The 27622-nt window shown below is 38.8% G+C and overlaps 1 protein-coding gene across 2 annotated transcripts in view; it reads left to right on the plus strand.

The window, feature by feature from the left end:
* Positions 1-27622, plus strand: part of ZFAND3 (zinc finger AN1-type containing 3) — a 318359-nt gene that overhangs the window by 246765 nt on the left and 43972 nt on the right. Inside the window, exon 4 of one of the 2 annotated variants that reach the window (XM_081523213.1) lies at positions 17373-17438. The exons of the other annotated variant lie outside the window; for it this stretch is intronic. Coding sequence (XP_081379339.1) covers positions 17373-17438 — 66 coding nt within the window. The remainder of the gene's footprint in view (positions 1-17372; positions 17439-27622) is intronic. 2 annotated transcript variants of the gene reach the window in all.

Consider the following 27622-nt stretch of genomic DNA (forward strand, 5'->3'; position numbering starts at 1 on the left):
GATCTGGCGCCAGAGCCTTTGAAACTTTCGAGGCCTGTGCCTTTGAAACCGTGCACCTCAAACTGGGACTTGAACGCATGTGCTGGGACTTGAACCTAGCCAAAACCCTGATTGGGATTTGAACCCACGGTCTTTTAATTAGAAACACTTACTTGGCGTCTGGACTTAACTGAGGCTCAGGTTCTTTGTGTCTCAGTGCACAAGGAATTCAGCAAGAGGCAAAGTGATAGTCAAGAAGTAGATTTATTAATATAGGATGCTTGTGAGAGAGATGCAGGCAGACAGGTGAGGGAGCTCTGGCTCGAAGGTTAAGTGGGCTATAATAATATAGTCAAGGGAAAGTGAGGGAGGGGGAAAAGACTGCCTTCTTTGAGTAGAGTCATTCTTGTATCGCTTGCTCCTCCTTCATATCGGGCAGGGGAGTGTCTGACCCTGTGAGGTCAAACTAGGATTATCATGATGCTTACTCAGATCAATAGGAGTTGTAACATTTTTCTTCTATCTCATGACCTGGTGCATATCTCATGCTTTTATTTTTAGCTTTATAGTTAAGTAAGCCTGCTTTGTTCCACGCCATTCTTTCTGATAACTTTCCTGAGTGATCATTAACTCATAATGGTCTCCCTAGGTTTCCCTCTCTACCTGTAGACCCCTACTGGGACCTGTACAGCTGCCTGTATAACTATCCTATTCTATCCCTATCACTTTCAACAACCATAGCATATTGCCTCAACATTGTGAAAATGCTGCAGGAAGCTGTAAATTGATAAGAAAATATTCAGTTTGGTGATGGTATGATTGGTTATCTAATAAACTCTTTAATAAACTATTTCAGTGGTTTCATTTAGCAGTCTTTGCTAAATGACACTTGGTTAAGTGCTGGGTACTGAAATGAGTAAGATTAAGGTCTCTGTCCACCAGGAGGTCACTGTTTCAAATATATACACCTCTTCTTGAGATTCTGACTTGTTCTAGACAGGTGCACAAGAATTTTAGAGTAAAAGGGAGGCAGTAGCAGAAATAGTGGTTAAGAAGCATGTCATTTGCAACAGCTTTCTCAGGTGGGTTTTGCCATCTCACCTAGGTTGAAAACTATGCTAGAGTGAGGAGATGTGTTCCTGGTTTGTGGATGGGGGCTATGGGGATAAGAAAAGAAAGATTTGTTAAAACTCTCAGGGCAGATGCATTGTAAGTCAACAGGAGATAATTAAAATGATTGCCAAGTACAGTGAGGACTCAGGTGAGAGTAGACAGACTGATCCATTGACACCTTGCATAGTTTCTTCAACTGTGACGTACCTAGGTGGAGTAAGAGGCAGCAGGGGATTACGTATATTAATCTTTTAGTATTCTTAGGAGATCAGATTTCCATCTGTTGACCCTTAGCTTCCCCACAGAGTTATGGAGAAGTAAGGTGTGGGAGGTGCTAGAAAATGGGTTTGGAATTCCAAGTACAGCCTAATTTGTAAACTTTACAGTAGTTATGGATCTGTTGTTTCTGTGTAGAACCAGAAGTGCTGTGTCTTCTTTCCTAATAATCAAGAGAATGAGTAGTGCTTACATCTACTTTCTGCTTCTCAACTGTTAAATGAACATAACAGGTGGCAAGAGTCTGGGTATGTTAATACAGTTTTTAAAAGACTGCAGATAAGGTAAGAACTATTGGTTAAGAGTGTATAAAGCAGAGAACAGGGCAGATTTTTATCTAAAAGAGTTTGTTAAAACTCCTTGACTGAAGGTCAAATAAAACAGGTGTCCAAAAGCTCCAAGTGATATTTCTTTGTCTGAGCTCACACGTCTCTTCCTATCCCATCTTATGTGTGTCTGCAGAAGATTCCATGAACCTTTAGCCATTAGGAACATTTTCAAAACACAGTGTAAACAAAATGCTAACAGTGACCAAAAGGACTTGTCATAATATTTAAACGCTATAAAGATGGTAAACAGGTATCACCAGAGTGCTTATAAGTATCAGGCACTGTTCCAGATACTTGTTTGTTTTAACCTGCCTCCTGTTCATAATGCCCTGTAAGGTGGGTACTGTGACCGTACCTATTTTGCAAATGTGGAAATGGAGGCCCCGGATGATTCTGTATCTCTTGCCTAAGATCCCAGAGCAGCCTGGCTTGCCAGCTGCCGCCGAGTAGCTGCCTGTCTGTGTGATGATTTGTAGTGTAAAGGACTACAGAGGACTGAATGTTGCACACTTAAAAAGAATAAAATCACATATATTTCTTAATGCTTTTGCTACTACCTAATTATTTTTCTGCCAATTTCCAGGTTTTCCATTGAGGTGCTAAATTGTGGTTTGTACTTTATTTCTTGAGCCAGCTTTTGAAGAAAGAGAAGAAAGTGTCAGGTTGTGGGTTGAACACTGGAGCTAGTTGTTAAAGCCGTCAGGGTGGATGCATGGGAGGAAGTTCTGCTCTCGAGAGGATACTGTTAATGTCCGCAACCCCCTGCTGCCTCTTTTTCCACTGTTCTTCTCCTAGGTGGGTCACAGTTGAAGGTGTTAATGGATCAGGCTGTCTGCTCTCACCTAGGTCTTTACTGTACTTGATAATCACTTCCGTTATTTTCTCTTGACTTATAGTGCATCTGCTCTGACAGCCTTAACAAGATGGGCAGCTGACTGGTCACCTCAAGTGAGAGTCTTACAAGATTGGACTTAAAAGATTTTTTAAAAGACATTTTTCTCTATTTCTCCTATAAATTAGGTTTTCTGTTGTTATTCTCTTAAAAGGCCTGGACATCCCTACTTGTGACCTGTTTGGGAGCCTTACGATGTACATACCTATTTAGCTAGGGTTTGTGGAGGCTTTTGTTTGGGGGAAGGGGAGGTTGGCCAGTCCCACTGCATAGTGGATGGAAGTTCAGGTGTTGGTAGAGAGCTGGCTTGTCTGTTTCTTTCTAGGCAGGAGAAGAAGAGAACTGACACCTGCTACTAGGGGAGGGTAATGGCAAGAAATGGACTTGTTCTTAAATATTCTGACATTCTGATCTAACAAGGAGGGCCCTCCTCATACAGAACACTTTCTGAACTCTCTAGAGGCTCATACTAAGAGATAAACAACAACCCATACACACAAAAAGCGATAGTTTATAAGAGAACTTGGCAAACTATAACCCAAAGGCCAAATTGGCCCATCACCTGTTTTTGTATGTCCCACGAGCTAAGAGTGATTTTAAATGAAAAAGATCCAGAGAACAGTAATTTTACAACATGTGAAAATTATATGAAATTCAAATTCTGATGTTCATAAATACGTTTTTAATGAAACACAGCCATGCTCATTCATTGATGTATTGCCTGTTGCTGCTTCTGCATTTTAACAGCAGAATTGGGTAGTTACTACAGAGACCCAGTGGTCCCTTGCAGAGAAAGTTCGTCAACCCCTATTTTACAGAGCCCTTTGACAAACATTTTTCTGGGACTGTCCTGACATAGTCTCGTCCTTATTCTCCAGACGAGGAAAAGATTTGAATGGTGACCTACCTTGAGTCACATGACAAGGCTAGAAGTCAGCTCTGGGCCCTTTTTAATTATCCGTAATGCTGAAATATTTTTTCCCTGTTTTTCTCTACTACATATTAATATACACAAGAGATGATTTTGTTGTAACCAAAAGAAAATATACAGAAAAAGTGAGAACTGTACTAACCGGAATGTTAGTGAAGACTTCTAATGAATAAAGCCTCATTTCCAAGTGCTGGCTGGATTTTCCTTTAATATAACAGTGATTCCCAAAATAGAAATTTGAGAGCATTCTTTATCTGTGGTTAAATTAATTTGGTTAAACAAAGAGATTTCTGTTGTTTCCTTGGAAACTGGTTCCTGGTCATAGCCTAGCTTCCCCAGACATTTAAAAAATAAAATGGTGGTGTGTTTTAACAGATTTCTTCTGAGACTGCCTTTGGGTCTTTGAACGCGCGTAGGGCTTCCTTGGCGCTAGTCTTGATTCCTGTCTGACAAAGCAGTCCCTTGGAAAATTAATATCACTGCCACCGAGTGGCTGAACTTTTGTCTGTTTTCACCAATTAAATTTCTAATTATTGCTAAGTAAAGCTAGTTTTCTCTTTTCAGACTATCTACTTGAAGACCAGATAGTGTGCAAAACCAGCTGACTTATTCTAGTAGAACATTTAGAAAATATTACCTATTAAAAAATATTTTATGACTTCCTGCTGGGCTGGTTTTAAGTGAAATATGGCGAGGAGATTTATTTACAGTTCTCTCTGTATGTGTGTTTCCCTTCCCTTTTCTCTAATGAAGCTTGGAGCATCAGGCCATTTATCAGAGATAATTATACAACAGATGGAGCTTTTCTGATATATAATAGTCTCAAAGTGGGAAATTCTTTCCCATAATGAAGAATGCCGAAAATTTAAATGTCTCTTTTGATTTTAATTTAAAGGTATTTTTTTCCAGTGCATTTATTTATCTTGAAGCTGATTCTATAAAGCATGCTGTTTTTATTAGGGCTGTGTCCTAAAAAGATTGATACTTTGCGGTACAGTATGATAATGTACAGTTATATGCTGTATTGAATTGAATGGTTGTAATTCACTGGGAATCAATGTATGGGGTCATTAAGTGAATCCTGGTCAAAATGCAGAAAGACTTGAGCAGTTTAGCAGTGTTTTCCAATGGAAATTATTTCTATCCTACAATGTTAGCTGGATCAGAACTTATTCAGGCACTGTAGTGTCATCTGGCTGTTTTTGTAGACTAAAAATAGAGTCAAAGCAAAACCATGACTTTTAAACTGCTTATTTGCTGGCCACTTTGTTGTCTTCTTAAATTTCAATTTTGTTTTTTAAATATACAAGTAAAGCAAAAACAGGTTTATGTAGAATAGAAGGCGAAAATACTCTTTTAATACCTTCATCCCTTCTCCCTGCCTCAAATTCCCACTCTTTGAAGAGTGTATTTATTTACACTGTGTATTTATTTTGGATTATATATTATTTTTATATGCAGTTGTATACATGTGTACATAAATACAAGGTTTTCTTTATACAAATGAGGACATAGTATACGTATTGTTTTGTAACTTGCTTTCTTACTTAACAATATATTAGAGATCTTTCCAGCCCAATTCTTTTCAAACTGCTGTGTAGTATTCTCTTATTATTTTTATTATTTTCTCTTCTTTTCAAACTATTTCTGGTATTTTACTAGTATAAGCCAGGTTTCTTGCAGATATTATTTATCAGATTAAGAAACTTGTTTATAGTGTGCTAATCTTTTTAACTCAGAAATATTGAATTTTATAAAATGCTTTTTCAGCATCTGTTAAGATAATCATATAGATTTCTCCTTTAATATATAATTCCTCAATAAACTTCCGACGTTAAACCACCTTTGCATTCCTTGGATAAACTCTCTTAGGTCTTTCAGTACTGATGAATTCAAAATGCTAATTTTATTTTAGATTTTGTACCTTTTTAATAAGTGAGTTAATTTTGTGTACGTGTGTGCTTATATATGGTGGGCATGCTATTCTTGTCTAGTTTAGGTATTAGTTGCATTAATCTCACAGAAAATTTTTCATCTTTTCCTGTGTCCTAACACAAGCTTTTTGTCTTATGTTCCAACATTATGTATCTATTCTTTGAAAACTTAAAGAACTTATTCATAAAACTGATTGGCTTGATATGTGATATTGGGCTATTTATATTTCCGACCTCATTTAAAAGTCAGTTTTTGCAGTATTATTATAAAAATACCTATTTCCTTTACGTTTTTAAATTTATTGGAGGGAAGTTATGCATATTGTTCTTATTTTTAAAATTTCTTCTATTAAAGGTACTCTTAACTTTAGGAATTCATAATTTAAATATTTTTCTTAATTGCACTCATACTGTTTATATTTCCTAATGTGTCTTTGTTTGTGATCCTCTGGTGTTAGCTCAGTGGAGAAATATTAAAGATCTCGGAAGTTGTCATTGCCGCCATTGTGTTTTCATAGGATTACAGCTATAGTCTGTATTTTTTTTAATATTTATTTTTTCCTTTGGCTGCACCAGGTCTTAATTGCAGCATATGGGATCTAGTTCTCTGACCAGGGATTGAACCCAGGGCCCCTGCATTGGGAGCACAGAGTCTTAACCATGGACCACCAGGGAAATCCCAGCCATAATCTTTAGACTGTTCTTGCTTCTAATCTTGTCATAATCCATAAACTTGTCAGATGAATCTCCCATTGATACTATGTTAAATAAAAAAGGGAATTATTTCACTGACTCATCACTGCCTAAATTTGATCATCCAGATTCTTAATCTCGTATCAGAAATCCTTCCCCCATATAATCTGGAACCTCATTGTATTTGACCTCCCTGCCTTTCCCAGCACTGATACTTAGCTGTGAACTGAAACCAGATTCTTGTTGTCTCCCAAAGACACCATGGCAGCACGTATTACTGTTTTTATTCGTGCTTGTGGAAGCCTACATCAGAACCCTTTCATCCACACTTGCTTCCTCCAAGGAATTCCTAACTTCTTCCCTTAACATCTTAATGACTTATTGTGTTGGTCACCTCATTGACATGACAATGTCATCTCTCTGTACCAGTTTAGAGGCTAAACTCAAAGTTAGCAGAGACTTGATTTTATTCTGCTTTGCTTTTCCCCATAACACCCAGCTAGGCAATATTCAGTAAATGATTTAAACATTTAGAAAACTTTATTAGTTTTTTATACTTTTGAGAACATTCATGTGCTCATGTGTTTTGATACACTAAAGAGGGGCTTCACATTGCCTGAACCAGATTTTGAGCAGCTACATAATACTCTTTTTATTATTTTCCATGCCATTCAGTAACCTCAAGATGAAGTAACTCAGGAAGGCAGTTTTCTTCCCTAATTTTGAAATTTGGTTGTCTTGTTGTGGTGACAGGTCATTTCTTTTAACAGAGCTTTTAGAATAATGAGACTTGTCTTTTTTGTTGTTTTAACTGTGCAAATAGACACCTGCTTGTTGTGAAACAGCAAATTTTGCTAATAGGTATTTCTTTTATCACCTGAATTTCCCCCTTCAAGTTTCCCCTTTGCAAGAGAGACTAGCACACTTTTAAGCACCCATTTTTCAAGGATTCCTTAAGAAGCCCACAAATCTGAAAGGTTAGTTTCCCGTAAAGGTTTCCTCAGGCACTTAATGAGATTATACAGTTATTGATATTCATACTAGGTTTTGAAGTAGCATCATCTCTGCCCCCTCTTTGCAAATGCAGATTTTTTAATGTTCTTATTAAATGAAATGCTCTATACTTGGCTGTGAAAGTAAAGGTCACCGTGAACAACCACACTTCACATAACTTTAGCCCTTTGCAGCTGTCATACTGTTTTTATTTTGTGTAGATACAGGTAATATGTGACACTGTGCTGATTTTAAATTAAATCTAAGTTTTATTATGACAGACATGTTTGGCTGGGGAAAAAAAATCATATTATTATAGGGGCATCTATCTGCATGTTATTTTAAACTTATGTGAATATATTTTGATGGTGTTTGTGAACTCTGAAAATTCAGAGTTGGCCATGTCAAAAAATGGCTACATATAACTTTACATTTTGTGTTCATATGTTATGTTACTTCATAAAACATTTCACTTTTGATCTGTCAAAAGGATAATTCTTTAGATTTAATAAACAATAGGATGCCATGTTGGTAAGGAATTTTTAAAATTCCAAAATACCAGTATAAACACTTCTTTACATAATTCAAATTATGACATTTTCAACAATTGCTTGCAGAGAAAGGTCCTGTTAGTAAGACCTGCTAGTGTTTATTTCTACAAAACAAAGAGGTTTGACTAAGGTTCCTTTTGATCATTGTCACTTTGATCATTGTCACATTTGCCAGCTGTGGTACAGCTACTTATAGGAGAGACTCAGCATGGGTCAGGGAAGAGGGGTACCTATATTCAAGATTCTTTTTTTTACATGCCCACTGGACAATACCTGTGGCCTAAATAGATGTATTTTTTTTTAATCTTTTTTTATCTTTTCTGAAGCCTGTTATGGAGAACATGTACAAGTCACTTTTCTGAGGATGGCAGTGCATTCTTTCATTTGCAGACACAGGACAAGATTGATGAAACACTCTCAGTAGCTAAATTATGTCAAAAAAATGAAAGCTCTTGTAGTGCTGAGTGGTTTCTTCATTAATGTTGTTATGAGATTCCTGCTCATGTTGATGGTATAATGCAAATGTAGAAATCTGAGTTGGGCCTTAGTAAAGCCTGTAAATAGTTAGAACTGAAGTCTAAGTTGGAGAAGTGACAGCTCCTGATTTCATATCCATATTAAGTATGCTTTGTCACAGACAGAAACAAAAGTGTCTAAAAATAGAACTGACTTCATTCGCCAGGTGATATTTTGACCTCTCAAGAAAGGATTCTTTCTAGTTTTGAACCTCGAGATGGTGGTGTCTTAAGAATTTCAGTGTTCATTTCTGTTGGACCTTATCACAGGTTGGAGTATTGGTGGTCAGTGTGTGTCAGTATCTTAATACATGAGATGCTCTTGGTTATAAGAGCTCTGGGTAAGAGATCACATCTGAAAACTGAAATCAAACAGATTTAACTGCTTGCTCAGAATCCTTTGAGTTACATGAAACATGGTTTTACTCTTCCTACATAACTAGCAGAAATAGCATGTCCTGGGTTGAAGTTAAAATTGTAGAGTTTATTCCACTATTCCTTGCCTTCATGGATTCATGGGTCAGGAGACTCAGTATTATTAAGCTGTTGTTTCAAAATAAAGATTCAGTATAATCCTAGCAGTCTACATCCTCTGTGTGCGTGTGTGTGTGTGTGTGTAGCTAAATTGACAAACTGATTCTAAAATTTTTGTAGTGCTGCAAAGGACCTAGAGTAGCCTCCAGGGCTGGCGGTTTTATAAGTTGACAATATAGCACCAAAATATTTAATATTATTGAAATATTAATGCTTTGTTGAGAATAGGCAAACCTTTGACTGTTACTTGTACTAGTGCATTGATTGGTCTCTGTAAGACTAGAGTAAGTCAGTTGGCATGTGAACAAAGTGTGGAGAACTTGGAAATTTTATTAACCTATTTTGTTCTATATCAGTGGTTCTCAAAGTGTGGTCCAAGGACCTGTAGAGGTATCCAGGACCCATTAATGAGGTCCACGAGCCCCTTCCCTTTCCAAGTATATATCTGTGTGAGGGTGATGTTCCTTCATATGTTTCAGATGAGTGATGCGTTGTAACAGGTTGAATGCAAATATGAAAACCTAGGTTTCTTCCTTTAAGCAAGGCTGCTCTCATTTTTTAGAAATGTGTAGTTATTTTTCATAAAAACATGTTTTATGTTGACAGAATTATTTTGTGAATTTTAAATGAAAATTTACAATTTTTTTCAGTTTTAATTTCAAATAAGGTAAGCATCAATAGTGATAACCCACATAAATAAAAGGTCTTTCATGTTTTAAGTGTAAAAAGTCCTAAGATGCAAATGTTTGAGAACTACCATGTTAGATTAAAGCATGTAAATATGGTGAAAGTCAACTGTTCATTAATGGTTCAGTTTCCCTTATGAATAGCTATGTATGTGTGATAATTGATTTTGGCCTGAATCATTTGCATTCAATAGTGAAAAACATATTGAACAGCTAATATGCTAGAGTATCAAGAAGCATAAAACTTTGCCACTAAAAAAAAGCTCATGCCATTAAGGCCATTGCTGGGGACAAGAGAGCATTTCTTCCAGAACATATCCCATGGCCCTTGTAGGGATGTCCATGCTTGCTCCTGTGCGAGTGTCTTTGAGTGCTGCGCAAATGCAAAGTATTCCTGATTTAATTTTGCTTGTCATGGTGTTCCCTGGGGAAGGTGATATGAGAGAATTTAAAATTTTATTTCTGTTGTGCAAATAGGCCAATAAGCACACTCACATAAACACATATACACACAGTATTTGCAGAGCTGCCCAGCTACAATTATTGAGGAGAGTGGGGGTGGAATGGTAATGAAATTGTGTTGAGAGGCCTTTTATGAACAGAAGTGGGAGCTACCAATAGCAGCTTCTTACCCACTTTGGAAATTGCCTGCTCATGAATGTCTAATTCAGATCCAAATGGTATGAGAGATCACGCAGAGTGAGTTAGGGTTAGAACTTCTGAGAGATTAACACTTAGATTCTGTAACAAGTTTTGTAAAAGTTTTAATTTGGAAATTTCATTTGGAGAAGTGGGAGGGCTATTATCTGGGCTGAGGATTTTCTGTAAACTTAGATTCCCACTTGTTATACCTTTATGTATCCTTGTTTTTAATCGATGGTGCTTTTCAAACTCAATTATGTAGACAGATTAGGTGTGTCCTTTCTGATTAAAGCAGTTCCAGAATTGCTGGTTTAGGGTAAAGTGGGATAGGGTTTTCTTTTCTGAAGAAATGGCTTATTTTCTTGTGCATCTTGATCTATCCCTAATATTCATGTTTTACCATTTACTCTTTTAAGTCTCCATGTGTATTTTGAAGGCTTTTAAAGAAGAAATGTTTTATTGCTGAAGGAATATTCAGCAATATATATATATATATACAGCAATATACAGAAGGTTTTGGATATTTTTAAAAGAGTTCTGCATTCTTAATATGGCCACATCAGAAGACAGTGTTGAGTTTATTTCACTATCTCCATTGCATAGATTTTTTTTTTTTAAGTGGCTCATCAAAAAACACTCCATAAGATATGAATCTCTAGAGTGGGGAGAGAATTATAGCTCTTGAATTCTATTGTCCGAAATCACCTTTTGAACAGCAAGCCTGGGAAAGTGAGATGTTGCAAAGGTAAACAATGTCCAGATTATGACAGAGTGGAATTGACAAGCTGGTTAAAAAAGGATGATGCATTTCTAATTAGCCCACAGTGCCTTTAGTTAGAAATTAATTAGATACTGTTATGTAAATGTCATGTTAATTAAGCAAGAATATTGAAGTGTTATAAATCTACAAAAAGAATGGCTATTTTTGTGTTTTAATGTTTTGCAGTTACCATGAAAGAGCTGATAGTAGAATGTTTGATTATCGAGCTTCTGGCAGTTTTTAGCTGACTGACTCCTTGACAGACCATTTTTTCTAATTGATGTGGTTTAGCATGGGGTATAACTGCAGCCAGTGAGGACTAGTGGAATCAGGAGCCAAAAATAACCACTCATCACAGCTGTTTTAATAAGCCCTTTCTTCAAAATTGTTGATCTCTATTCAAGGTTAAGGAGAAGGTACTGTTTTTCTGTATTTACTCAGCCTTAGATTTTTGAGTGCCTAAGATGATGGGCCAGCATAAATGCAGCTTGTGTTCTGGGCTTTTTCCTGAGTCATAGTCTCCATTCAGTCAGTTGGATTGACGGCTACATCGGAAGCTCAGTGTTTTTTGACATGCTCAGTAACTCTACAGGAGGCTGAAAAAGAAAATTTAAGATTCCTGCCACTTCTACTTGAAATGTGAAAGTTGATAGTTGACAGAATACCTTTATTCAGTCCTTCTGGTTTTGGAGTTACAAGTGAAGTTAATATGCAGATTTGACCCATCTTATACTTTACACTGCTGAAATCAGTACAGTCTCCTGGATAAAATCCACTGCCCTATTGCATAGGCTATAAAGATTTCTGGTTGTTGGGAATACAACCAGTTGAAGAATTTAATTTCATAGCTCTCATGTGGAATTGCAAATGCGATCCATGGTGCTGCATTATGTATGACACCTTTGATACAAGAATAGAAACAAGAATAGAAGCATCCCTAGAAGACAAGATAGAGTATTCAGACTTAAGTCACAAGCTACAAGCTACCACAGACATTATTTACATGCAAATTCCAGACTCTGAATTGTGGAAACTTAGGAAAAAGTTCTGACTATAATATCAAGTGAAAAATGATAGTATTAAGTATCTTCAGATAATGAAGAAACTTGAAGAAGTTCACATATTTAATTTTGCTTAAGCAAAAGAAAGCAGAAAACACTCATGGTGATTGGCTAAAAGTTCAGGTGAGTTAATCTTGATATTGTCTGGTTCAGAATTCCCAGTGAGTGTCATATTAAGCAAGGAACCTTAACTGTGATTTTATTTTTAATATTTAACAACTTTAACTGTGATTTTATTTTTAATATTTAACAACCCCAATATTGTTCCAAACTCACTTGCTATTAATATAGGATAGAGGGTAATGCTGTGAATTGTCCTGTGCTTAGAAATGCATTTATTTTCCCAACCTTCCACTCTTGATTCCAACACACACAGCATCTCTACATTTACCTGTAGAACCCAGGCTTGAAAAGGTTTCTTCGTTTTGCTCTTCAAGTATTAGCTCTGCCCATCCTGCTGCTTGGAAGGAAGAGGCCAAAAATAGGAGCAGAATTTATAATGATTTGTGAGACCATATGCCAGCCCCCCTCACAGACATTAGCCAACTCCATTCCCTTATGGAACAGATGCCCTGAGTTTGACCCTTACCATCAATTCTCAAAATTACTTTGTTTGCCATACCCACATGAGACTAATGCTGTATTTTTATTGTTGTGGACCAAAACCTGGAAAGGGTCCCTTTGAGTGGCCCTTAATTTCTTGAATTCAGTGCAACAGAATTGACTTGCAATTAATTGTGTAAGAGTGGATATTGTAGCCTCCTGTGGTTACTCCTTTTATTTGAGAGTATAGGAATTTTATATGACAGCACAATTAGTGTAGAATATATGTGCATTGCTCATATGCATCTGTTCTGGATTTTAAAGAGTTTCATAGGTTATAGTCTGCCAGACCAAAGTTAATTCCAAATTCTGTGTTTATAATATTGTCCAATTATCAAAGCTGGGATATATTGTCACTGCCGGTTACTCTTGCTGTCAATTTGTTTTGACTCGACTGTGGTTCTATTTGTGCTTTACTGTAATGTAGTGGATACATTGGATTGGGTTGTTAGTTTAACAAGCTCTCTGGAGAACACTTTCATGATGATACATGTTGTGATATGCTAGGTAGCCTTAAAGTTATTTGCGTATTTGCCAAAACGTACAGAAATTCATTCATTAGGAATTTTCAAAAGGATAAACCTTCAACTTACAGATGAGGTAAAGATTACATTTGTAAATATGGGAGAGTTAATTTATGAGTCCCAGCCAAATTTCTTCAGTGATTTTGATTAAACAAGTTTCTCTCTGTTCTTACAATTTTAGTAAATGAATTATTTTATATCCTTTTAAACAAATACTCTGCTAGTTAAGCTGTTACTGATCCTTGTATTTTGTGTGGCTCACAGTATTGTATGAACTCAATGATCTTGGCCATATATCGAGCTGGGAGTTAGTGCTATCAGAGATTGGAACTTACTGGGCTGTTAATATGTACATTTTTCTCAGCTGATTTAAAATGTACATTAGTCTCTTCCTATGCCCACCCCAGCCTATTGCATCGAAATTTCCAGAGTCAAGATCAGGGAATCTGTATTTTTAAAATGTACCCTTGAACTTTCTGGATTCCAGAAATGTTTCTATATTTTTATTTGGTGGTTGTTACACAAGTATATATGTTTAAAACCTTTTAAGGTGTATACTTAAGATTTGTACACTTCATTCTAGTATTTCATTCTCCTTATGTTCAGTTCAGTTCAGTCATTCAGTCGTGTCTGACTTTTTGCGACCCCATGAACCGCAGCATATCAAGCCTCCCTGTCCATCACCAACTCCCAGAGTCCACCCAAACCCATGTCCATCGAGTCGGTGATGCCATCCAACCATCTCATCCTCTGTCGTCCCCTTCTCCTCCTGCCTTCAGTCTTTCCCAGCATCAGGGTCTTTTCCAGTGAGTCAGCTCTTCGCATCAGGTGGCCAAAGTATTGGAGTTTCAGCTTCAACATCAGTCCTTCCAATGAACACCCAGGACTGATTTCCTTTAGGATGGACTGGTTGGATCTCCTTGCAGTCCAAGGGACTCTCCAGAGTCTTCTCCAACACCACAGTTCAAAAGCATCAATTCTCTGGCACTCAGCTTTCTTTATAGTCCAAATCTCACATCCATACATGACTACTGGAAAAACCATAGCCTTGACTAGACAGACCTTTGTTGGCAAAGTGATGTCTCTGCTTTTTAATATGCTGTCTATGTTGGTCATAACTTCCTTCCAAGGAGTAAGCGTCTTTTAATTTCATGGCTGCAATCACCATCTGCAGTGATTTTGGAGCCCCCCAAAATAAAATCAGCCCCTGTTTCCACTGTTTCCCCATCTATTTGCCATGAAGTGATGGGACCGGATGCCATGATCTTAGTTGTCTGAATGTTGAGCTTGAAGCTAACTTTTTCACTCTCCTCTTTCACTTTCATCAAGAGGCTCTTTAGTTCTTCTTTACTTTTGCCATAAGGTGGTGTCATCTGCATTTCTGAGGTTATTGATATTTCTCCCAGCAATCTTGATTCCAGCTTGTGCTTCCTCCAGCCCAGCGTTTCTCATGATGTACTCTGCATATAAGTTAAATAAGCAGGGTGACAATATATGGCCTTGACGTACTCTGTTTCCTATTTGGAACCAGTCTGTTGTTCCATGTCCAGTTCTAACTGTTGCTTCCTGACGTGCATACAGATTTTTCAACAGGCAGGTCAGGTGGTCTGGTATTCCCATCTCTTGAAGAATTTTGCACAGTTTATTGTGATCCACACAGTCAAAGGCTTTGGTATAGTCAGCAAAGCAGAAATAGATGTTTTTCTGGAACTTTCTTGCTTTTTTGATGATCCAGCGGATGTTGGCAATTTGATCTCTGGTTCCTCTGCCTTTTCTAAAGCCAGCTTGAACATCTGGAAGTTCATGGTTCACGTAGTGCTGAAGCCTGGCTTGGAGAATTTTAAGCATTATTTTACTACAGCGTGTGAGATGAGTGCAATTGTGTAGTAGTTTGAACCTTCTTTGGCATTGCCTTTCTTATGTTAAACCTCAATAAAAAAAATTTTTTTTTAAAATGTACACTTCTCTCCTGATTTGATCAAGTGGCTTGCAGTGGTCACTTACTAAACACTATTAAGTGCCCTTTGTCCATACAGTCGTGCTTCTAGGTTGCTTCAGCCGTGTCCGACTCTTTGCGACGCCATGGACTGTAGCCCACCAGGCTCCTCTGTCCATGGGATTCTCCAGGCAAGAGTACCGGAGTGGGTTACTGTTTCCTCCTCCAATACAGTCATGACCCAAGAGTAAATGACAAAGCGAGTCTTGACCCTTGGTTTCATAAAACCTCACAGCAGAGACAGCAAAGATACATAACATAAAGCTTTATAGTTTGTGAAGTCTCTTTTTGTATAGATGATCTCATTAACTCTGTGGTTTATGGGCAATTTTACTATCCCCAAAAAAACCTAAGGATCGCTTATCTTGGGTTACTAAGTAAAGAGTAGTTATAGGACTTAACTGCTTTTTTTTCCTGAAATAAGAACTATTCATTTAACAAAAGAACAAAAACAAAAGCCAAAGAAAATCACACCTGGAAACAGAAGCTATAAGGTTTTATGGAGCTACAGAGCTAGTGCCCAGCGGGTTTTGAGGATGTGGGGTCTGTATCAGTTTTCCTTGCAATCACTGTCTCTCCGTGTTGCTTATTTTTGTATCACTAGTGCTCATTTGGACCTCCGGGATTTTAGTATGTTAAGCTTTCTCTGCTGAATGTGACATTTGTAGAAAACTTGTCAGTTTTTCTTGCCCTCTTCTTTTGGTCTTTGTAACTTTTAATTTATTCTTGCCTCATTTTCAAATCCTTGAGAAGTATTTCCAGGTAATGCTGGCCAGTGATGAATAATCCTTCTTCCTGATTACATTTAGCATTTATTACGTGTTCCATATTCTTTGGTACTTGATCTTTTGCTTTTAGCTCTTTATTGCTGTCATGTATTATTCTTTGTATAAGTGCACAAATTTTGTCTTTCTAACAAGATTATAAGCCCTCGAGCATGAGACTGGCCTGTGGTGGGACATCAAGGTATTTGCTAGGTGCTCTTTGACATTAACACGCTGACTTGATTTTTCCACCTTTTACTGTTTTCTGTGTCTCCTTATACCCACTAAGTTTTGCTGCTGTTTTGGGCCTTGGTATAGGAAAGAGTAGACTAATGATGAACTTCTTTGGTGGGATATCTAGGATCTTGGTGGCACAAACTCTGACCTCTTTCATTTCCTTCTTTTTTGATGAGTAACTTCAGTGATAAGAAGTCTGGTCATAGATGACATATGGTGGTTGTTTAGTCGCTAAGTCATGTCCGATTCTTTGCAACCCCAAGGACTGTAGCCTGCCAGGCTCCTCTGTCCATGGAATTTTCCAGGCAAGAATATTGGAGTGGATTGCCATTTCCTTCTCCAGGAGATCTTCCTGACCCAGGGGTTGAACCCGCGTCCCCTGCATTGGCAGATGGATTCTTTACCACTGCGCCAGCAGGGAAGCCCCATAGGTGATAAACAGTTATGTTAAATAATCATGTTTTCCTTCATTCTAGTCACCTGGAGAGACTTCTCAAAACACCTCTGTAGCGTTTGCTTGTGTGCCCCATTCCTAATGACCATCACTGTTGCCCCACCCAGCGCAGGTCAGAGACTTCTGCTCTTCAAGTTTATAAGGTAGCTTCCTGTTTCAGAAGGCAGGGTGTTGGGGTATATATCAATATCAGCTTAAGAATTTGTTTGTGGTCCTGATTCTGTAGAATGAAATGATTGCATTTCAAGTCTTCACCCACTGACTGACTGTGTCTCTCATATTCTTGAATTATACCTGTCCACCAGCTCCCTCGGCCACAAAAATTGCATGAAGGCCCTCTTTGTGTCATATTTTTATAATTAAACTAGATATTCTTTCTTGGTTAGCAGTGCTGTCTTTAAATATTAAAATGATCCTTACTTCTCCTTATAAGTACTTTGTTCTTTAGGAAGGTTCCTTGCCTACTTTAAATAAGACCATTTTTGCGGTAAATTCAAAGGTGAGGTGACCACTGAGATAAACCTAAGAAGGAGACTCCTGCTTATTGCTGTGTGGAAGATTCATTCCCTCAAACTTACGGGTAATTTACTCTTACCCAGATCAGAATTCTAGTTAAAGTTTTGTTCTTTAATGTCTTAATGTTATGTGAGACTCTGTTTTGTTTTGTTTTGTTTTTTAAATGAAAAGAATGTTACAATATAGAAAGAATATGGACCTTCAGCCTGAATTGCTGAACTAAAAATTAACCCACCACCACCATCACCATCTTCATCCTTCCTGCTGCTCCTCTTTATGCATGTTTACAGGCTGATCCCTTCCGTTCTAGGTTTCTCTTTACCCAAGACAGCCCCGCTGGGTTTGCAGAGGGTGTGAACTGACTCGTGTGCCTGCCTTTCTGTTTCTAGGTGGGCCATGCACAGATACAGCTCATGTCTCGTTAATCACACCAACCAAAAGATCCTGTGGTACAGGTACGTACATCATTCTTACCTGGATTCATTCTTACTGGAATTATTCACAGGCATTAGCTGCTGGTTTTAATGTGGTGTCCTTGCCAGGGTACTCTCTGATTTCTTCCATCATTTGTAAAGTGATGTATTATGTGCTTAGTATTGGGAGTGGAGTGTGAGCCGAGGTCAAAGTGGTGCTCTTGGAGGTCAAATTGGCTGTTAATGCTGGCAGCTAGAACCAAGAAGGTGGACATCAAAATGTACCTACTTCCTAACGTCTGAAAGATGTTATTAAGATCTAAACGACACAGAAAATGCAAATCAATGCCTAGTATAGCTTGTGGCTAATTCGTGTAAGTCGTGGGCCTACTAAAAAAAAACCATAACTTTAATAATGTGACTGAAGGGTAAATGAAGTACAGGTAATCAGCTTAACTGAATAGTATAGTATCCTAATAGTTTTAGAAAATTATTTCCTTTCGTTCATGTTAAAGCCATGGCGTGTACTGAAATCATTCTTTTCAGATATATGGAGTATCCCAGAGATCTTTGTGCATCTGTGACATTTTTATTAAGCATGAAGTCATGAATCTTGTAGCTCTCTAAAGAGTGCTCAAAATGCCTGTTGCTCCCTTACCCTGTAGCTTAATTTATTTTCGACAGTATTTGCCTTTTTAAGTAATGCTGCTTGCTATTTAAAGTATCTTAAGGGTTATATTTGAAAGAGTCAAAATAATCATATTGTCTCTCTAAAGGTCAAAGTCAGAGTATTTTTCATAACTTAAAAAGTCCTTTTAACTCCCTGGTGGAAATAGCACAAACCATCTCTGTGTACAGACTTACCCTAAAACCCCAGCCCCTTTGAATGCTCATGGTTTTGATGTTAACCTTAAACAGGCCTGTCTGTGCTTGGTTTCAGAGGCGTTCAGTCTAGGCATTGCATGCTGAAGAACTTAATTTTATTCTCTTGTTCCCAATGACCAGTTTGCGGCAGGGCTGTGTGAGATAGTCCTGACCTGCTCCATCCCTCCTGTGTCCAGTCCCCAAGCTCCGCTGGGTAGTTCCTGATTGAGACAGAATAGAACTGTTTCCTGGGGTGAGAGCGACTGTCCTGCTTTGACCAGTGGGCGGTTGAGCACCATCTTCCTACCGACCCCAGCCAGAAGCCTGAAAAACACGCAGAGCCCTTTGATTTCAGGTCCAGTGCTTCACACACACAGTGTACTTTGGTCTTTGTTTTTTCCTTCCAGTCTTGCCCTCAGGACAGGGCTTACTGTTAGCACTACTAAGGTGTTCAAGTCACATCAAGGAATGAGTCTCGAGCCTATTGGGTCTTCCTGAGGATTTAGGAAAGAGACTGCGTGCTCAGCTTGGACACTGAAGCTACTAGGAACCCCTCCTGAATATCATGTACTTGTGTCCTTCATCTTCTTGGCAGATCTGTTTTATCCTTTCTGTTGTCATACTGTTTTGTGTATCTAAAAATAATACCATTTATTGCATGCTAACTGCATTACCAGGCACCATTCAATATTCTTTACATGTATGCATATTTAATCCTCATAACAACTCTACATGATAGTTATTCCTCTTTTACAGTTAACAAAGACAGGCACTCAGAAATTTAAATATATTTCCTGGGGTAATATTGCTGGCAAGTAACAGAATTAGGACTTGAATTCATCCTTTAGATTCTGAAGCCTGCTTTTCAATACAAAAATATTATTGCTTATCATATTTTATTGTAATTATGCTCTTAACCAGACAGTACAGAACATATCATTGAACGAAATGTGGAGAAAGAGAAACATAGATTTGGAACTTATGTAGTGACATAGTTTTTAAATCAGAATTCTAGAGCAGATCTTGTTGCAAATCCTGGCCTGGCTCTCTCAAAATGCGATTTTAAGTAGCATCTCAAAATTTGTTTATCATTTGTAAAATGAGGTGATAAGTCTCATAAGTTGAAGAAAAAGGAAATGATACACATAAAGCTCGCATAGTAGATCTTCAGTAATGGTAGCTGCTCTTGTATTTTAGTCTTAACCATTAAAGATTATGTGTATACAGTGGCCAGTCATTAGATAGTGTTGATAGCAATCAATAGGTGTTTTAGGCAGAAAGGAGTTAGAAGTATCAATACCAGAATGCACTGCCATACCTAGTATCATTAATTGATTTTATACTGATCGCATTCCTTATTGCCTGTCAGTATTGCAGTAGGAACTGAAGGTAATGTTTTTAGGTTTCCTACATGAAATGGTAAGTGAGACACTGAGCTCTCAATCGCACATTTCCAAGTCTTCCTTTAGGTAAACACATCCCTGTTAACTAGAAAATGATTGAGAATTTCTGGCTTGGAAGGAAATTAATGCAATGTGTAGGTCATCTCCTAAAAAGCCGGAAGGAAAGTTGAGTTTTCTGACTGAAGACATTAAAGGTCATCAAGTTCATCTTGCTGTACTTCTTCTCAAGCAGCCGGTCTGTGCCCCCTCAGGCTCCTCAGGCTGGCCTGTTGTCTCAGCCTGAAGTAATGGCCCTGACTCTAGAAGACAGAGTTCTCTGATTTTCAGAAGTAAATTAAATGATTTGCTTTGAGAAACACAGGCCAACTGTCTTTGTCTCCATCTTTTTGTCTATCCTGAAATCAGCGGGTTGACCATAGTGGGGATTCTGAGCATTTTCTTATAAATACAGTACTTGTTAGTGTTACATTGCTGGAATGTTCCTGTATTCTTAACGGCTGGATTCTTCAAGAATAGGACCCATGCCTCTAACACTTGCTCTGGTGCTTCCAGCACAAGTGACTGCAGCTCCCAGAGCACATGGCACAGATGATAGTAAATAATTACTGTGGTGTCATTTCTTAGGAGCCATAGAGTAAACCCTCTGAATTAGATGTTACTGATCACCTCCTAGCCAGACTATCCATATAAGTTTGCGCTAAAGCAGCCTGCTTAATAATGATGTGTGCTAGAAACCTTGGCTATAGAATAAAGTTCTTTTTGAATATATATATATATATGTAATATTATATGTATATATATATATAACTTATATATATAAGTTCTTTGAGGTGTGCAGACTCAGTTGCCCTGTGGCATTTGGGATTTTAGTTCCCCAACCAGGAATGGAACCTGCATCTCCTGCATTGCATGGTGGATTCATGGATTCTTAACTACTGGACTACCAGAGAAGTCCCCTAGAGTAAAGTTCTTTAAGTCAGTGGTCTCTGAAGAAGGGCAAATAAGGTACAGTATGTGTGGTGTGGGTAGAAAATCATAAAAGCTCTTTATCTCAGCCTTTTAAAATTTCTGTTTTGCAGATTAGTATCATAATTATATATTAGCCCATATGTACAGTTTAAAACCAACAAATACACATGCAAATGTGTGTGCTACGTTGCTTCAGTCATGTCTGACTCTTGGTAACCCTATGGACTGTAGCTCACCAGACTCCTCTGTCCATGGGATTCTCCAGGCAAGAATGCTGGAGTGGGTTGCCATTCCCTCCAGGGGATCTTCCCGACTCAGGGATCGAACCCACGTTTCTTACATCTCCTGTGTTGGCAGAGGGGTTCTTTACCACAAGTCCCACCTGGGAAGCCCACGTAACAAATATATTAAAGATACATGGCCAAATATCTTAGATGGTGTGCATGCGTGCTCAGTCACTTCAGTCGTGTCTGACTCTATGCAATCCTATGGACTGTAGCCCACCAGGCTCCTCTGCCCATGGGATTCTCCAGGCAAGAATACTGGAGTGGGTTGCCATTGCCTTCTCCAGGGATCTTCCCAACCCAGGGATCAAACCCTCATCTCCTGTGTCTCCTGCATTGCAGGAGGATTCTTTACCACTGAATAAAGAAACCCCTATCTTAGATGATAGTGTGTACTTTAAAAAGGTTTGTGGCTTCTTCAGTATACAGATCATTTTCTTTTTAGTACTTCAAAAATTAGGTCTAAAGATTAGCATTACACTCATTACTAAGTCAAGGCCCGAATATAGCGTGAGTGGTTGATAAGTGTATCTCAGGTGACTACCGTTTGATCAGAGGGTTTTGCAGTTTAGAGGGGTGGATAGCAGTGCAGAGAGGTGGGTTTATAGCCGTCAAGTGAGGGAGGTTAGGGGACCTTTTAAGAAATTGTTCTCTGGTAACTGTGAGTCTGAGAACCAGATTGCAAAAGGCAGCAGTCGTGGCAAGTGAAAGTTTAGTTCATGTTTGTGAACTTGATGGGAAGGGCTTTTCTTTAGATGCTGGCTTTTAGTCACATACCACGATTGACAGTTAAACTCAGTAATCTTTAAGTGGAAAAGCATAGTGGCATTGCGATGGGTTTGGTGTTTAAGAGAGAAAAATTAATGAAGGTGTGTGTGACTTTGTAAGCACTCTGGGATGTCTGCAGTCAGCAAAGTTGAAAAGTGCTGCCAAGTCCCAGGTTGCTTTTGGTTAGAATGTGAGAGTTAAAGTAGATCGCACCTTCAGATTACTAGAGAGAGCTTACATTTCTTTTAAAAGCTCAGAATGTTTTGCACATGTTCCCTTGTTAATTCTCACAACATTCCTGCCAAGAACAAGTATACTGTGAAGGAAAGAGTGTGCTTTTCTTAGCAACACACAACTTGAAGAGTCCCTTTTGTCCTCATCTTTTCTATCAAGTTATACCTTAAACCAAAACTTGTAATCTGAACTATAGTCATCTCCTTGAGTCAACTTTTTGGGGACTGTATTTGGATATTTAGGTGAGTATCTTCATGAGGTCATATTTTTATGTTTAATGTGTCTGGTGTGGAAGGAGGGCTTCCCAGGTGGCTCAGTAGTAAAGAATCCACCTGCCAGCACAGGAGACATGGGTTTTATCCCTGGGTTGGGAAGATCCTCTGGAAGAGGAAATGGCGACCCACTCCAGTATTCTTGCCTGGAAAATTCTATGGACAGAGGAGCCTGGCAGGCTACAGTCCATGGGGTCTCAGAGAGTCAGACACAGCTGAACCACTGAGCATGCATACATGTGGGGAAGGAGGGAGGTTTGTTGCCTTTTCTTAGGATCTCTTGTTTAAAGACATGTTGTGTAACTTTTTTTTTTTAACTAAGACTTAATTTGCAGAGTTACAGCAAAGAAATGTTATTTTATATTTTATTTGTTGGTGCTCGCTGTTGATTAACTTTAAAGTGTAAGCCGTCATAGGCAGCTGGAACCATGCCTTGTCTTAAATTTCCTGAGAGGATTTAGTTAGTCTCTCCTCAGCAGGATCCATAGCTGTGACCTACCCAGAACCCTGCTCCTTCCAGGTGGGCACTAACCGGCTCTAGCTCTAGGCTCTAGATTGAGTTTGTCAAGGTTGACTTTGTAGCACATAAAAAAAAGGGAAATGGCTCCTTCCCTAGTTTACCACTCTTATATGACTTTTTTTCATTTTCATTTCATTTCCTTTTATTTCTGAGGTTAAAATTAGAAAAAACTTAATAGACAAGTTTACAGACTAGGTGGTACTGTCAACAGACTTTTGCTCCACTGTATCTATATTCATTTTTCTCTTCTAGCAAGTGTGTCGAGTAAGTAATATTCTTTCTGATAGACTTAAAAAATGATGGTTTAATTTTAAAATGCTGTGTGTATATTAAAAATGTGATTATAATTAGTAGAATAGCAAGTAAAATAACCATTTGTGGGACCATAAGGGAGCTGTATTGTTGCCTGAGATGAAAGCAGATGGAACTAGAAACTGTCCCATTAAACATCAAGGGAAGTGTTTCTAGAAAGTATCATCTTTCCACTCTGTAAGAGGCATGCTAATTCATCTTAACTGTCTGTCCCTCGCCTGATCTCATCTCTTCTTTCTCTTCTCTGTTCTCGTCTTCTCCTTTCTTTTCAATCACGTTTATCCTTTTGGGTCACCTCTTTCAGTGTGATGAACAGTGATGTGAACTAGATAGCATAGTATTGTTCATTGTTTCCTTTTTTCCACAAAAACCTTTTCTTGACTCACTTCTCTCAGGCATCCTGCTCGTGATATTATTTTTTGTTCTTACAAAGACAAGAGTAGAAACTCCTTTTCACCTGGGTGTTAAGATTGATGTGCTAAGCACTTTCCACTTCAGTGTTCAGATGCCAGTTAAAGGGAAATGTTTCATTGTCCTTATATTACCAAGAGGTTTATATGAGATCTTTCAGATTGATCCAGAAGCTAAAGGGTGGTAGTGTTAAATCAGAGGCAGCCCTATAAATCTTAGAAATACCTACTGTTGTAGCTCTTTATCTCCTAGTAGAGTCAGTATTCCGGAGAAGGCAATGGCACCCCACTCCAGTACTCTTGCCTGGAAAATCCCATGGACGGAGGAGCCTGGTAGGCTACAGTCCATGGGATTGCTAAGAGTCGGACATGACTGAGCAACTTCACTTTTACTTTTCCCTTTCATGCACTGGAGAAGGAAATGGCAACCCACTCCAGTATTCTTGCCTGGAGAATCCCAGGGATGGCGGAGCCTGGTGGGCTGCCGTCTTTGGGGTCGCACAGAGTCGGACACGACTGAGGCGACTTAGCAGCAGCAGCAGAGTCAGTATTCATGGAAACAGTTCAGCCAGCGCATTTAATCCCAGAGAGTTGAGTCAGTGACTACAAACTGTATTGGTCAGTGTCACATACTGTAGGTAACTCTTCTTGGAAGGACTTCTCGAAGCTTTAAAGGAGGGAAGGTAGCTTTTGAGTGTGAGTTTGTCTGTGTAATTCAGTTCTTTTTCCATTCATTCTTTCTTGTTTTGGTCCTTCAGGTATAGCTTTTCTCCTCAGGTCTGCAGTATCAGCATTTGAGATGGAAAATTAGAAATTTGACCTACTTATGTGATATGCAAGTTCCCATCAGGAGAATATTAGGGAAGATATAAACCTTTCATTTTTTATTAGCATTTAATGTAACCATTGAAGAAAGATCAAAACAGTAAATCTGTCATGGCAAGGGAAAAAGAATTAAAAAAATGTTTTACCTGTGCATGCATCATCTTGAGTCCTGAAGGAATTCATTTGACTCCTGGGGTGGGGGACAAAATGAATACCAAATATTTGGCAAGATTGCAAAAATTTCTCTAATCTAAAAGGTACCATCTTGCTATGTTTTATCTTAGGAAAAAAGCCACAGGTTATTATGGCGTCCACAGTGACTGTTTACTGACAGTGATTTTGGCCATTGAGTGGATAACTGGGAAGGGAAATATCTGCTAAATGCTTTTTCTTCTGGGGATTTTTGGGGGAGTGGGGGGTAAAATTTAATCTGCTTGTTTTGTTGTACATATTAAAGAACAGAATTCAGGTAGCAAGGCTCATTATAATGAGATGTTTGGATACTCAGTATATGAATAAACGCAGGTGAGTTTAAAAGCACCTCACACAATGTATAGAGTTCAGAAAAGTTTAAGGGAAGCTTACTGGTTTTCACTTGTGCCCTGAATGAGAGTTAGGCTCCATTGCTACCAGTTGCTGTGTTTGTGTTACAGACCAGCTAGACAAGTGTGTTTAAGTTTACTGAACTTGAAATCAGAGGCCTTGTTTGGGTTTTAGTTGCAAGAAGCAGTGGCTCCCCCTCTGAGAAAAGGCTGATATAAGTGAATATCAAGCCAGGGTGCCAATCTTGTCAAGAGGAATTTTTGCACTTGATGGATAAAAATGCACTCCAATATAAAGAGAAAAAGGAAATGTGATGAGGTTTGTTGCTATTTTGTCTGTGTGTGTGTGTGTCTATCCTAGGCTTTGGTGTTGAGCTGCTTGTGGGCCACATGCTTTGTGTGAATTCAGGTTGCTTGGATCCATGAATGCAGTTACAGCTGGTTTTTTTTTTCTTTTTTGCCGTTATGGTCATTTATTTTATCATAGCTTGCACTCTTACCAAGGAGAAAAGCCCTGAACTTCCATTAATTAGCTGTTCTGTTGCTCCACTGGGGCAAAATGCCTGAGCCAACACTATTTATAAAGGATACCAAGGGAATTTAACACCCCTCTCCTTCTCTGAAACTGAACTTTCGGGCGAGTAGATTCTGCTCCATAGCACGTGTGTGCCTGCTAGAGGACAGCATGTTGGGAACGTGGCTTTCCTGAAGCGTCTTCCCAGGAGAAGGCGAGAACCGCTGCAAAGCTGCACTATAAATCATCTGAGCCTCGCACTGATGCTGCCCATTAGGAGATTTTTTTTTTTCTTTGCCCTCCTCAGTTCCTGGCTGTACTAATAGAACAGCGCGTCAAGCAAGGCTGTAAATAAAAGTTATTACCTAATAGGTGGGTGCCGGAGTGGAACGGACGGAGCTGAGGCATGGAGCCCTTATTACTGCTCATCAGCAATTATAAACAGGATAAAGTGTCTGGGACTTGCGCTGATGCAGCGAGGGCTAATAGAGGCTGGGAATGACACCAGGCCCTGATAGGATGATGTATGCTGATGGGTTTTTACTGCCTCATCGTGCTGCTTGCTTCCCAGACAAGTTGTGTTATCCGTTTTCCTGCTTGCTCATCTATCTGAAGAGGCAGTCCCATTGCCTCTGCTGCCAGCAGGTGGGCTGGCACTTATTCCTCATACCTGAGTCTGCTTCTGAGGCACCCCCGTCGCGAGGAGTTTCAGAAATATTTCATAATCATGGCCGATTAAAGCCATGATCTTATTGTATTGCCTGCTGTCGTGGTTATAGATCACACCTCCAGAAGTGGTTGCTTAAGTGGAATATAGGACAAGCAGAGACCCTGTAGTTAGTCAGCCAGTCTAATACTTTATTAAAGGACTGCTGTGACAGTCCTGTAGTAGATGCTGTAGGAACATGCAAAAGAAGTGATAAGCATTCATCTTGCCCCTGGGAGCTTATACCATAAGGAGACAGAATAAGTACAGAAACATAAATAGAACTTATTCCAGCTTTAGAGAGCAAGAAATGTAACTAATGTTTATTTTTAAAAGTGAGGACAGGGAGGATAAATTATGCTAATCATTAAGCACAAATATAATACAAATGTGTTTTTTTATGCTTAGAATTTAGTGCCTTAGAGTCAGTACGAGTGATTAAAGGGCTACTGGAATGTGGAGAGAGAGTCTAGCAGTGGGAACTGTGTTTTCTAGAGAACAGAAAACTGCAAATACGCCCTGGCAATGCTTTTGAGTAGCGGTTAAGCACCTAATACTTGGGAAAATTGAGATATAACTCTGTTCAACTTGGATCACTCAACTTCACTCGACCATAGCGATTAGACCTTTGAGATAGAAGAAATCTTTGCAGAGCACAGAGGAATGCTTTGAAAAGGCTTTACCCGTTTGGTCCAAGACTTTATGAGCATTCTGGAGTTCAGTGGTTTGTCACTTGTGCCTTTAAGTGAATACACCTCTTTATGTAGTACCTTCAAAACTAACTTATCAGGAGGCTTCCTGCTGTTAGAGAAATTGTAGTTTTTCTGTGGAGTTCTTTGATGCCTTAAGTTATTTTAAAGAAGCCTGATATGTGATCGTCTCAATGTTACAGAGTCTCCTTCAGTATGCAAAATGTCTGTTGTGTGGATAAGTGTTTTTTTCTTTTGCAAATTAATATTTGACTTACCATAGAACCATTCATTCAGAGTGCTCTGTGTGTGGGTAGTGGCCAGCAGAATGGAGAAATAAAGATAATGCTGAGAAAAATGTTTTAAAATAACAAAAACAGGATGCAGTGGTTGATTAGAGTTGGCTGAAGAAAGCACGTAAAGTTATATCCTTAGGGAACTGAAGGAAGAACAGTGTCACCCATGGCAGGGCGAGAAAAACTGGTTGTAACTATTTTCAGTTCTTGATAAGCTAAAATATAGGTTATTGTAGATAGTCCGTGTAGAAAGTTATTAACTATAGACCTAGTGTGGGCTCAGCGATCTTGAGGCAGCGATAAAAGTTGTGCAAGTGGGTGAGGCAGTGCGTCCAGAACAGGGGGCTGAGGGTTGTACGTAGGGAGCTGGGAAAGAGAAGAGGAGCCAGTTGGTTAGGAGCACTAAAGAAGGGAGAAACCTTGATGCAGCATCGTGAAAGCTGCCCCAAAAGAGGGGCTGGGGTGTATGAGGACCAAGAAAAGCTGTTGCCTGTGGCTAGCAGATCATTGGAAAACCTGAAAGAAGGTAGTGTCTTATGGTAGGAAACCAAAGCCTGGCGGGGAGGTCATTAAAGAGACTTGATAACAAGTAAAAGCAGCAGACAAGTCATTCAGTTA

This window comes from Giraffa tippelskirchi, chromosome 8 (genome assembly GCF_054371585.1).
Source record: "Giraffa tippelskirchi isolate mGirTip1 chromosome 8, T2T-mGirTip1v1.2.pri, whole genome shotgun sequence".
NCBI lineage: Eukaryota > Metazoa > Chordata > Mammalia > Artiodactyla > Giraffidae > Giraffa > Giraffa tippelskirchi.